Source organism: Mytilus trossulus, chromosome 2 (genome assembly GCF_036588685.1).
Source record: "Mytilus trossulus isolate FHL-02 chromosome 2, PNRI_Mtr1.1.1.hap1, whole genome shotgun sequence".
NCBI classification, from domain to species: domain Eukaryota; kingdom Metazoa; phylum Mollusca; class Bivalvia; order Mytilida; family Mytilidae; genus Mytilus; species Mytilus trossulus.
The window spans coordinates 94,406,392-94,420,489 of NC_086374.1; the positions used below are offsets into that span (position 1 = coordinate 94,406,392).

The 14,098-nt window shown below is 31.6% G+C and overlaps 1 protein-coding gene across 1 annotated transcript in view; it reads left to right on the top strand.

Annotated features, from left to right (window-relative positions):
* Nucleotides 1-14,098, top strand: part of LOC134706114 (uncharacterized) — a 181,025-nt gene that overhangs the window by 22,481 nt on the left and 144,446 nt on the right. The window contains exons 11-13 of the mRNA XM_063564822.1: nucleotides 1,437-1,647; nucleotides 1,871-2,040; nucleotides 13,219-13,383. Of these exons, the coding sequence (XP_063420892.1) occupies nucleotides 1,437-1,647; nucleotides 1,871-2,040; nucleotides 13,219-13,383 (546 nt within the window). The remainder of the gene's footprint in view (nucleotides 1-1,436; nucleotides 1,648-1,870; nucleotides 2,041-13,218; nucleotides 13,384-14,098) is intronic.

The window sequence follows — 14,098 nt, forward strand, 5'->3', positions numbered from 1 at the left end:
AAAGTATTTTTAAATTTGTTTATCAGATGTTGTTTTGATGGGTCTTTGCTTATTTTTGTCATAAATTGTAACTCATAACAATACAAAAAGAGGTCCGCAATAAGTGGTGCACAGTTAGTCCACATTGGAATTCCGATAATCTGACGATATACGGAATCCCCAAAGCGAGCAAAAATGTTATCTAGTAAAAATTCAAGGGCATATATAGTATCAAAGCATGTCCAATTAACATAGTTTTTTTGTTTATTGCTACTAAAAAATGACCTAAAAGAGTTTGAACATATATATTCACATTCTGATTTTTTGAATGCCCATTTAATTAGGTGTGTGAATTTTTTCTTAATGAGAATGTGAGGCAATGTGGTATACAGGGTAGAAAAATCAAAACTTTGAACAGATTCAAAATCACCAATATGAGCATGCAGTTTATCAAGTACTTCCAACGAGTTCTTGACACTCCAAAAGTAATTTATTCCACTATTTTCGAAGGCCTTATTTGAACAATTTATTATAAGGTTTTTAATTGTACCAAGTGTGCTGGTAAGAAGAATAGACAATTTAGTAGTTGAACAATGGCTTGAAGACGAAATAAATCTATATTTGTAAGGGGTTTTGTGTAGCTTTGGAAGCCAATACATAGTTGGGACTTTCATTGTATTTGGCTCTGCTTGTAAAGCGGTGGCTAAAAGTTTATGTTTGTTACAGATTTCGTTTTCTGAAACTGGAGTCAGTTGGAATGTTGGTGAATTGGTGATTTCCTTTTTCAGAACCTCAATGTAAAATTTACATCAAACAATATTAATATAATAAGCAGCTTTATCGGCCGGGACAAAAACAAATTCCTTGGCTAGTTCTTTTAGTTTATGTTTGATACGAGAAATAGGTTTATTGTGGTTATTGTTAAAAGTAAAATGTTCTTTAAAATGTTGAATACGTATATCAACTATCTTCATTACTGAATTAAAAAAAGAGTCCAAAGATTTTTTGTCAGCTTTTTCCCGTTTTATCCATTTCATACAGTAAGTATGGAGTGAGTCGTGGATGATATTTCGACACTCATTCCAATTAATAATTGACGGGGGACGATATTTAGGTCCTTTACTGAGGAATGATTTTAACTCTCGGTCTTGAACGATGTTAAGATCTCCTGTTATAACATGGGAAATGGGTCCATAAATATATGCGGAATTACTGCAATTACATGAAGTAGGTGTATTTTCACTGTCCTTTACTGAGGAATGATTTTAACTCTCGGTCTTGAACGATGTTAAGATCTCCTGTTATAACATGGGAAATGGGTCCATAAATATATGCGGAATTACTGCAATTACATGAAGTAGGTGTATTTTCACTGATATACTGTTTGTCTTGATTTAAGTGATCTTTTTTCTTCTGATGAAACTGTTATATAATTCAATAAATTCATTATCTTTCAGAAAATGAGGCACCAGAAATAGAGGGAGAAGAATCTATCAAAGTTGTAGTAAATCAACCTATAAGTTTCAACTTCCAAGGTCAGGATGATAAACCAGGTTTTAGATACAGTATAATAGATCAGCCAAATGGAGGCACTTTTGCAGCTAATGATTCTACAGGGAATTTGATATTAACATGGACACCTGCAAATCTAGATACAGAAAAAATCAGGTAACTTTTGCATAGGTATTTTGTTTTAAAAAAATCTAGGGTTGAGGAGTGAAACAATGAGAATGTTCTGCGTTTGATATAGCATGTAGTTATTTGGTATTCATTATATATTTTCGATTTTATTTTGTAATGATATTATGTAAATTGAGGAATATTAATTTTCTTTCACACTTTGATTAAATTGTGTATATAAATGTGTAATTATTTTACATTATCTCCACAGGGTAACTACTGTGGACAGTGATGGTGTAACAGCAGACGCTATAGAGGTGATCATTATGGCGTGTAGTGGATGTACAGGTGACCACGGAACATGTGACTATGACAATCTGAGAAATGAATCCAATCCAAACTACGTCATTGCCTCATGTAACTGTACAACTGGTTGGTCTGGTAAGGACATATTTTTTTAATTAAAAATATAGTTGTGATTTGATTTAAGATTGCATCTGCCAGATAACCAAATCTGGAATTCAGCTATTGGAAGTATACACTGTTCTTTTATATAGAATTTAAAAGTATTGGTATCTAAATCAAAGCAGGTACCAGAAATGACATTTTGCAATTATATGTTTATTTTCCTACAATCTTGCAGTTACATCAGGTGTTGTATCAACTGAGGCCGTGTTCACATTGACCTAAATTCGGTTTTGTGTTAGTGTAACTCACACGTAAACTAAACACATTTGCGTTCCCATTGATAAAACTCAATGTTTACATGTAGTTTAAATCATGTTTTATCTACACACAGTCGATAGTCAATGTAGGCCTTGTGTAGGTTAAGTGTACACAAAACTGGGCATTTAAGACATTAGTTTTACCTTGTATATATTTAAGTAGCAGTCCATGTAAAACCAGACAAAAGGTGATATACCAAGGTAGTGGGAATTTTATAAATTTTTCAGAGAATGTTCCTTATATAACCGAAAAGAAAAAAAAATCAAACAAAAAAGCTGGAAAGCAACGGTTGCTAGGGAATTCCGCTTATTGATATTTGCCTAACAACAGTAACATATTGCTCAAAATTTCTTCTGAAAATGCTCCAATTTAAAGAAAAGAATTATAAATCTTGCAGAAGATGCAATTATTAGATATATATTTTTTTACAGACGGTATACTTCCCTTAATTAAATTTGAACATCAAATTTGGATTTGTGTAAACATAATCATATATAACTAGGTCGTTTGAGGTAACACTTTAAAGGAATTTTGATAAAAGATAACAATACCTAAATTTTTCATTTTTTAGATTAAAATTTGAAAAAAAGCCAGATCTGTACATCTGAAACACCTATATATCACAAATAATCAACCTTATCACAGAAATTTTTCATTAATTTTTTTGGGGGATTTTTTAAAGGTCAAAGGTCAAAGGTTAAAATAAAAAATGTCCAAAAAACATAAAAATCACACTGAAAGCAGGTTTTTTTTTTCCTAAAATTGTTTCAATTTATGGTAGATAAATGCATACATGGTTGCATAATATCAGGACCCTAATGTCCTTACTTTTCTTAATATTATGACCTTGACCTTTTACCTGAAGGTCAATTTTTTTTTACTTTTTAGAGTTTTGAAAGCCTTTTTGACAGATTTGTTTACAACTTTTCAACTATTCTCAATATCATGTGTGTTATAATAAATTATTTTTGTGAACATGGCTTGCAGCTATATATCACCTTCACCTTTGACTTAAAGGTCAAATTATTTTGTTTTTTTAATATGACACTCTTCCAGCAGAAATATCTTGACTTTGTGCAGGTTTTTGATATTTGCAATCTAAGGACTTTCTTATAACTTGTTTTGCACCTCTGCCAACATGACCTTACACAAAAGACTGCACACAAAAGAACATAAATGGAGATTATAACGTTATAAACTGGCATAACTGATGACCAATTAAGCTGGCACAACCAAAAGTCAAACATGATCTGTGATTTATGGTAATATTATAAAGCAATGTGTATAAGTTTCATAACAATTGGTTGAGGAAAACTAAGAAGATAACAGTTACCAACTTTTTGATGTACAGACTTATGTTAATATAGATCAACATGGTTAAATTTAATGCCTTGTCACTTAGCGGTACCTACATGGTTGATTTATATGTCTGTGGGAGTTTGTCCCAGCCATCAAATAATATATTCTAAAAGTATTTTTTTCTGTCACCTTTGAGAAACCTTGTTTCTACTGTTAAATCTACACAACACACAGCAGATTAATTCCAATATAACCTTTATTTGGAACACCTTATATTCAGCAAAACAGGTATTGATGACTGTGAATTTTAATTAAAAAGTAAAACATAATAGCAGTCATTCAGTTTCAAAACATTTATTTGTGATAAAATAACTACAAATAGATTTTCCACACAGGGCCTATGTACGACTCATTTGGATTAGTTACATATATAAACACAATTTATATACTGCTTATTTAACCCTAATAATTTACCTTTGTTTTATTAAAACAGAATGCAATTTACATCGTGTGTAAGACGACCATTTTCCCTTCCTGAAACCAGCTTTTTTTTATTCTAGTCACTTGATATATGCCTATTGGCATACATTTTAGGTTTTTTAATTCAAATTTAAAACTTACTTGCTTTAAATAACACAGATAATAAGAAAAAATACACACTATACTTGGATTTGGATTGTGGTTTGACACAGATGAATGTGTAACTTCTATTAATAATAAAAGGAATACACATACATTAAATTTTACATATTGCTATATTAAATTGAAAGTACAGTTAAAATAAAAAATGATTAGAGTTATCTCCCCTTGCATATTTTAAGGAAGTATATGGAAACAAAATAAAGTAACTACATCTATATCAAGTAAGTTAATTATCTCCCTTTAAATATTTCAGATCACGAATATCTTCCTTTATGCACATTCTATGGTCATGTACTTCAACTGTGTAAAGTTTCATTAATATTGCTACAGTCATTTAGGAGGAGTTGTGCTTACAAGACCTAATGCCACATATTGTGATTTTTAAACTTAATAATTTCAATTATCTCCCTTGAAAAAAACATCTGATAAGAAATATCCTCCTTCCTCATCTGTGTAAAGCTTCATCAACATTGATTAATCCATTTAGAAGAAGGTGTGCTTACAAGACTTGTTGCCATTTATTGCTATATTTAACAAAGTCAATTCAATTATCTCCCTTGAAATAATTTTGACGAGAAATATTTTCCTTCATGAACATCCTCAGGTTGTGTACTACAATCGTATCAAGTTTTATCAATATTGGTCCATCCATTAGGAAGATGTTGTGCATGTATACGAGACTTATCAGATGTATACACCCCCCCTAAAAAAAAAACGAATTCTGAACAAGAGTGGACACACTGAAATGTCTCGCCTGTTCTAGTGTTCATAATATAATTTATGTTGAAAGTATATAAAAAGCATTGTATACCACAAGCATTAATTAACTGTACTTGAGATGAAGGCGACACAAAAATCACATCATGAGGAAGATGTGTACTAAGTTTCAAATTGATGTGCCTCTAACTTCATCAAAAACCACCTTGACCAAACACTTAAACTTGATGTGGGATGGAAAATCAAACAAATACACTATTGTAGATAAAAAAATGTTTCATTATAGACTTGTTTTACTTAAAAGCAGGTGTATTTTTTTAAATAAACAAGTTCCTTTTTTTAAAAGGCAGAGTGCCCATATTCATTGTATTTGGCTTGTCTTTTATTCATGAATTTCTTCTGTGAATTAGGTTAGAGTTTTTTTAAATATAAAAAAAGAAGATAAATAGTTTTGCTCCATGGATCAGTATTTCAGAAAAAAAACATTAAACTTTGATTTATCATAGCATGTTATCTAACCAAAAGTGATTAACAGCAAAAATATGGCACAAGCAAATTAGGGGCCTAAACTACATGATTAAAAAAGTTTTTCACAATAATTGTTCAACAGCATCAGCCTTGTTTAAAGCAAGAATAACAGCATCAAGATCTTGGTCAATATCTGCAATTGGTGTTTTACATCTCTGCATAACAGCCAATCTGGAGAAAAAGGATGCAATCTGTCCAAGTTCTAAATATTCTTTAGGGGTGAACCTTTTGTTTCCATTTTCATCCCTTGCCACTCTCATGTTCCTGACAACAGTCAAAGGATTAGCTTTAATTCCACTTCTTTCACCTTCTTCAAAAATGTTGCTCAAGTAAGATTTTACATTGTCTGAAAATCTTACAACCTTTCTTTCCTTCTTTAAGGCCCATCCCATTATTTGTTCATTGGAGCCTTGCTTTAACCCAGTCTCACATCTGAATTTGATTGTGTCTTCAGTTAGGTTAAAGCACGACTCCTTCCATCTCAATTTAATATCATTAAAGGTGCTTCCTTTATGATCTTGGTGTTCATGGTTGCCTAGCAGACAATGGTTGTTCATGTCACTGTACGATTCAAAATACAGTATACAGCCAATTTCTGGACAACTGATGTTAAATGACTCTGAATCTGTCTGTTTTGGCATAGTTGTTTTTTTTATAATACCATCAGGTTGTGTAGGAATTGTAAAGTTTGCATGGACATCAACATTCAATTCTACATCATTTAAAGTACTATTTATAGAAATCTTCTTCCCATTTCCAATTTCAAATGCCTTCCAGGCTGTTATTGTGTCATCGTTGTTGAATCTGACATTTGAAATCTTTGTTATTGCCTTAATAGGACAGGTGATCTTCTTAACGAGAGAATTAGGATCTACAGCTACATATGCTGCTTGGCAGGTTGTTACTCCACCATGTTTGTCAATGGCCATTTTTATATCTGAGGCAGTTAAAACATCACTACCAGATGCAGCTGATCTTCTGATTTTCCCTCTCATATGGGCAATCTTTGCGTCACAATATGATTTACCATTTTGTGGCTCACTATAGTCATACCGTGCAATTGTTATGCCTAAAAAAATAAAAATATACATGTACATTAATTCAACTTAATGACACCAGAGTTGAATTGTGTTGACAAGCCTTCAACATAACAGAGAACTTCCACACAAATTTTCAAAGCATAAATATCTCCATATTATGTGTTTATAGTATAGTATGCAGTAGATGATAGTTCAAATTTTGAGACACTTGTATGTAAACAAATAACACTTTTAAAGTCATCAATGAACTAGCTATATATATATTACGGTTATTTCTGGCAATTTGTATATTTCCCTTTGATCCAACTGGCTTATATTTACAAATATTAATGTACTGACTGTATCACTAAAAATATAGGCAATGCATTGTGTGACATAATAATTTGTGTTACCTGCGATTTCTGTCCCAAAAAGCAAGACTTATGGATATAGTGATCTGGCAGCATATTAGTAATAGGTTAACTTTATTTTGTATGTGCATACCTTGCAAGGTTCTCATACATGCACAGATAGACAATGGTTATTCTTATAGTGTATAATAGATTACCAATGACATTATAAATGGTATTTATACCCTGGGATTTTAAAGTAAATTATATACTTTAAAACCCAGCTTTTTAAAGTAGATGATTATAGTGTTGTGGAGTTTGTCTATCTGAATTTAAGTGCAAAATGACATTATTTCTCTTACCAGTTGTTTCAGTGATCTTAGGTATAGCCAACCAAACTTTGTGACTGTGAGTCTAGGAACTGAAAGTTAATAAAAGAATAATCAAGTTTTAATCTATACACATTTAGAAAGTATTAATCAATTCATATATTGTCATCACCATCTGTTCATTTTAAGGAGTAGCAGAACTTTTGCCACTAGTGGAGCAGTAACTGCTTACTCTTCATGAGCATTCTAGCCCACTACAGTTTTTGGGTGGGTTTGTTTTGCTCATTTTCAGCTTTTATTGTTTGTTCCTGTTTTAAATTATTTTAAAGTATTTTTCCATTCTATATTAAAATTCTTAACATAACTAAACAGAAGATTTGATCCCACTAGCATGTTTAACCCTGCCACATTATATATGTATGTGCCTGTCCCAAGTCAGGAGCCTGTAATTCAGTGGTTGTTGTTTGTTGCTGTGTTATATATTTATTTTTTGTTCATTTATTATAGGATTAAACGCCTTTTTAAAGGAATTTTTTGGTGGAGAATGGGGACCAATTCACTTACTAATAAAGTCCGAAGGACTTTATGATATGTTTGTGAGTGACTTGGTCCAGTTTATACACCAATAAATTCCTTTTTAAAGCCATTTAATCCTTCAAATTCTTTAACAACACGGATAAGTGAAAATAAGTATTTTTTTAACGTCGAGCCTGACAGTGTTATTTTAGCCGCCATTGGTTACAAAAAAAGTTGTTCTGTCAATGTCGTCTATCGAAAAAATAAACAACTTCAAGAGTGACGACCGGAAGTCTTCTCGACCAATCATATGAACTTATTCCCTAATATGCAAATAATATCAGAATTATTTGTACATTAATTTGGCCGTTAGTTTTCTCGTTTGAATTGTTTTACATTTGTCATTTTGAACTAGCTACCAGTAAGTGTGAGTACTCTCACATCTGTACTAATGGTCTTTTTGTTGTTGGGATGTATAAGTGCCAAGCTATGTTCACTCTGTTTTTTGTTAGATGTATATATCTGATGAGTTAAGCCTTTTCAACTGATTTTTATAGTTCAATCCTATGTTGTTCTGTTACACCACTGTCCAAGTTTAGGGGAGGATGGGATCCCGCTAGCATATTTACCCCCCCCCCCCCCCCCCTACCCCAAATTATGTATGTATGTGCCTGTCCCAAGTCAGGAGCCTGTAATTCAGTGGTTGTTGTTTGTTGCTGTGTTACATATTTGTTTTTTGTTCATTTATTTGTACATAATTAGGCTGTTAGTTTTCTTGTTTGAATTGTTAACATTTGTCATTTAGGGGCCTTTTATAGCTGACGTATGTCGTATGGGCTTTGCTGATTGGTGACCTATAGTTGTTATTTCCTGTATCATTTGGTCTTTTCCGAAGAGTTATCTCATTGGCAATTACACCACATCTTCTTTTTTATTTCAGCTAAACATACCGATTCATCATCAGATAGGGATTCGGCTGTCTTGCATGTGTGCGTTTCAATACTCGTGTCTTCCAGTTTTATTCTCTTTCTGTTTTGAATAGTCTAAAACATATAAAAATATCAATCTGATATTATGAGTTAAAATAATGTAACCAATATTACAGCAATAATAACTAAAAAGCTGTTGCACATGTTTTTTGTGTTCAATACCCAATGTGTTGGTGTTGTTAATTTTTTAAATGCAAAAATAAAAACTCTTCTCAATTTTGTCTACCATGTCCACAGTTAAATTTTTCATTTCCTACTTATATAATTGCTAACTTCAGATAATGCCAGTATGTGCATGAAAGAAAACATTTATTTCAGGTATCATTATAACTCACAAACATGTACATGTCACATAATAATTTTTACAAACAAACTTCTGTTGATTCTAACAACTAAAGGAAACAAGTTGGCAGGAAACTTCTCAAATCAAACCAAATATTTACAGAACAGCTGGATCCATTATTCTTAATATGAAAAACTGTTTCCTAATGTTGCAAAACATTTATGGACGTCATACAATATGTTTCAACAATCTATTTGTTTCTAAATATAACTTAGGAAGATAAGCAAACTAAATAAGAGTCAGATCAATTTCGGAAAAAAAATGTCTTAATTTCGGAAAAGATTACGGTACATAAATTATAAATAGTTAGTTATACTACTTACATTTACAGTTTTACTTTGTTCATGGTCAAACTCTTCTTTAGCAGATGATGCACTAGTTGAAACCTGTTCAAAGCCTCCAAATGGTTGTTCTTTGTGCTATAAGATTAAAACATAAAACAGTGTTTATGCAAATACTGTTTGTAAATAGGTACAACAAACAAATTTCTGATAGATAAATATATCACTGTAAATTCAGAAGTTATTGTTTTGGATTTATTATTGTGATTTCATTATTTTACACCAAAATGAGAGAAAAGAAATCATGATCTATTATTCATATATAAAAATCCAATATGTGAGTTTAAATTATTCTGATTACAACTGTATCATATTTCTCGCACTAATAAACATTGCAAGTATTTCCACACTTACAGAAGTTACAGTACTTTGTTCATTCAATAAATTAAACTCTGAACACTAAAAAAAGCAATGCATAGGTGTGCTGGGTGAGACCATTTTTTACCACTTAATTTTTGTACAAATAATTGAAATTTCATAACATATATATATATATTGAAGACCTGTTGGTGACCTTCAGCTGTTGTTTTTTTTATTTGGTCGGGTTGTTGTCTCTTTGACACATTCCCCATTTCCATTCTCAATTTTATATGCTAAATATATACATATATGATTATGCGTACATAAAATTTTCATAAAAGATTAAAGTTCTCATCTTATGCATATATAAAAGTTATTTCTAGTTTTTGGAGACCTTCCAGAAAAACTTACATGTACATCATTATCTTCAAACGACATTGAGTCGAGGTTTGGAATACCTCCTCTACATGTCCGACATATTCCTAAATGAAAAAAAAAATCAAATACAATTGTAAATTTTAGATTAATATTAATGTGTGTAGGTCTTTTCAATATATGTTAAAATCCCAGAGGTAGGGGGCATTTGTGGAAAAATTTGGTTGATTATATTGGGAAGCATTGAAACATGACTGGATCCGGGCCCCCCTCTTTTGTAGTCATTTGGACCCCCTTATAAAAATAATGGTTCAACCACTTATTACCCCTATCAACATCAAGAGGTAATCGTAGCTTTAGGCTGACATTAATGATGATACATGTAACTGACCCACCCACCATTGAAAAGGCATATTGAATATACATGTAGTATAATCTTTCGAAATGGCAATATTTTTGTTATAAATAGGGGGTGCAAATTTCTGAAAAATTTCAATAATAACAAACATAATTCTACATTGAACATCTTTAAACCTGAGAAACACCATCTGAATATCTTTTTATTATCGAAATCCCCAGTATGAATTTTTACATGAATTTTCCCAGAAGTGAAAAAAAGCAAATTCTACTTTTTCTTTTATTTTTTCTTGATTGATTATAAAAATGTGAACAAATTGATTATATAATAATTATAGAAAAAGTTTGAACAGGTACAACAGGGGGTTATATTGTATATAAAGTTCTTACCTGAACCAACTGGCACAAGTTGTCCTGTTGAGATCAACAGATGTCGGCTGACAATTGGGGTGACACCTCTGTCTGGCTTGGTTTTCCCTTTATGGTTGGGATGACTGCATGCAACACTCCTTCTCCATCTTATTCCAAGTGTGGCCCGATGGTGTGGACATATTGTATAATCACAAAACAAAGTGAAAATACCAAGACGGAAAAAAATTAAATGGCCTTCTGATGGAATGCAGGTTTTTGAGAGTTGTAGTGATTGTAAATGGCTGTTAATATTAATGTTGCAGCTGCTTATTGTAATAAGATTATGTTCTGATGGAAAATAGTTGGAAAAACCACATCTACTGTTAGAAAAAATTGAAATGCTGCAGTTTCTTTCTGTCCATGGAGCGTCTGCCATTGTTTACATTTCCCTCCAATGTAGTATACCTATTTTCTTTTGCTGAAGATTTCCGTCAGGGGAGATAATAACATGGCAATTTTAAATTTTTTTTCAAACGGTTTTTTATTATCAATTCAAAAAATCCCAAGATTTTTTTTGTTTTATTTGATTGATATAACAATTGTCTTTCTATCTATATATAACTTATCATATATTTTTTCTAGCCTTAAGAAAAAATTAATGAAAAATATGTGTAATTTTACATAGGACTAATAGGCAAAAATCCTGAAAATGAAACCTCTAGTAAAAAGCAGCAGTTTGAATGATGAATATAAAAATTGTGAATGATGCATTATTTTGACCTTTTTGAAGTATTTATTGCAGTTTTGGGTCATTTGATAAGATAAGGTATATCACATTTTAGTTAATTTGTCAGGTTCTTACATGGACTGCTACTTAAGGAGGAAACTATTTTTGAGTAAAATTGATATTTTTGATAATTATTAGTATAGTTATTTACAGAAATTGTTGTCTAAATTTTAACATTTTTTTTTTGTTAAAAATTTTTTACGTACTTTATTAACTCCTGATCAAGACTCAAAGCAGCATCATTGCCGAACCCATAAGGCAGCAACCAATTGATTTTCGGGGGGGCTATTATAGTTGAGTATAAAACATGGATTTTGTTTTGGAAACAAAAAAAGTTTTTGGCCAAAATTTTTCCTGAAAAAAATCAATAGCCCACGTCCCCTACCTCCGCTCCCTCTCCCCCTCCACAAAAAATGAAGCAAATAGTTGCTGCCTAATTCATTTGAAAAGGTCTTCCCGAATCAACTTGACGTACACAGAAATATTCGCCACTGGTCTTTACTCAAACAACGATTCACGCATAAATTCATGACTAAAAAAGTGCGAGGTAAATGATATGTTTGTCTAGTATCTCTGATTCGTTAAATAACACTTAAAGTAAATAAAAAAACGTAACCCTATTCCTTTACCAAATACTCCTTGAAGAAGAAATACCATTTGAAAAGAACCGAAAAGATAAAAATGCAGTGATCCCTAATATCTCAATCCTTTTTTTCGGCCGTAAGCACGCTGCCGCAGCTAACGTTTTCTAATGCGTAATCGAGACATTTCTAGTATATTCAAACTACTGCAAATTATAAAAATGGCTTTCATAAAGTAGCAACCACTTAACTTAAAAATGGGGAGCGTTATTTTTTTTTATCGGAGTCAGATTTCTTTTTCGCGCGTACGTTTTTTTTATTTTTTTTAGATGCTAGTGAGCAAATACTTTTTTTTCAATATTTAACACTATAATGTATGGGGAAACTCTTGATTCAGAATAATTTTTTTTATCATCTGTATGACCATTTTTTTTATCAAATTGGGGATCGGAATATTTCCGTTCCCGTCCCCAACCCTCCTTTTGAAGTCAAATGGTTGTTCCCTTGCCGCTAGAAAAAATTTCCAAAAATTTTGAATTCAGTTCTACGTAATGAACATTTAAATGACATATAGTTTACAAGTGGGAACAAATCTTATGTACAGGTAGCTAAACAAGGTGTATAGATGTGAACAAATGTAATGTGAAACCAGTGTACACTACACTAAGCTAATTGTAAACATGTTTACTCTACACGGCGTTTGGTGTGAACACGGCCTGAGTCAAATGTGTGATGTTTAAAATTGTTAAATTTAACACTTGTGAAATTATCAGCCTAAAATCACAAAGAAAAGACACCACTTTCTTCCTCAAAAAAATATTTTCTTGTTTTATTTGTCCAATATTGCATCATTTTTTTCCTGAAAATTTTTCAAATATAAAACTGTTAGAAAACCAGCATGAAAAGCAGCTGAGTGACTGTCCACTGTGTAAGTGTGAACCTGAGGTTGAGAGAGAAAAACATTTGTAATTTTTTGCTTTGTATGAAATACCAGTAATTGACACGTCATATGTAGATGGAGGACATATACAATAAATAAATACAAACCTTGATTTCTTCCCTTTTTCAGGTGATGACTGTGAAATTAACACAGATGGTTGTGCTGATAACCCATGTGCTTTGGGACGTACCTGTTTAGATCTATTACCAGCTGATGAAATATCACTTGGTCGTGGTTACAACTGTTCTAATTGTCCACTAGGCTATAGTATTACAGCCGATGAAAAATGTGAAGGTAAACAAAGAGATCAATTAAGAATTAAGAATTATTCTAATTGCAATGAGGGCATAAAAAAAGAACCCTTTTCGTTATAATTCTAAACAGTAAAGGTTAAGCCTGAATATTTTAATATTTAAGAATTGAATGTTTCTTTTTGTAAATTGATTGGCAAGTAAAAGCGTTGACCAAAGTACATTCTTAAAATGAGCACACGGTCAACGCTTTTGACAACCCTATGAAATTACTAAAAGAAGCATTCTTATACAAAATTATACTTTTTCGCTATGATCATGAACACATTATTACTATCAAGTTTTTTTCTTTTATTTACTTGTGCACTTTATTGTAGAAGCACGTGTCAACATTAATTTTAAAATTCATTTTGAAATGAAGTTGATTAAGGAATAACGCGAGATTGCATTTAGCCAATCAGAATAACGTATTATAATGAAACATACATCTAATGTAGTTATTAACCCTTGACAGACACACACACACACACACACACACACACACAAACTCTTATTGAAGGAATTTAGTTCATTTATGTTTCAAATGAATTTTCCAAAAATGATAAATCGATCATTTTTTTTATAATTTATGAACACATGATTTCTTTTTTTTATATTACATCATCGATCCACAATGTTGTTTTCTTCCTGTAATGATTTTCATTACTCTTAGGTATTTTCCTACTTTTTTCTCATAACTCTTATAATATTTTGTGTCA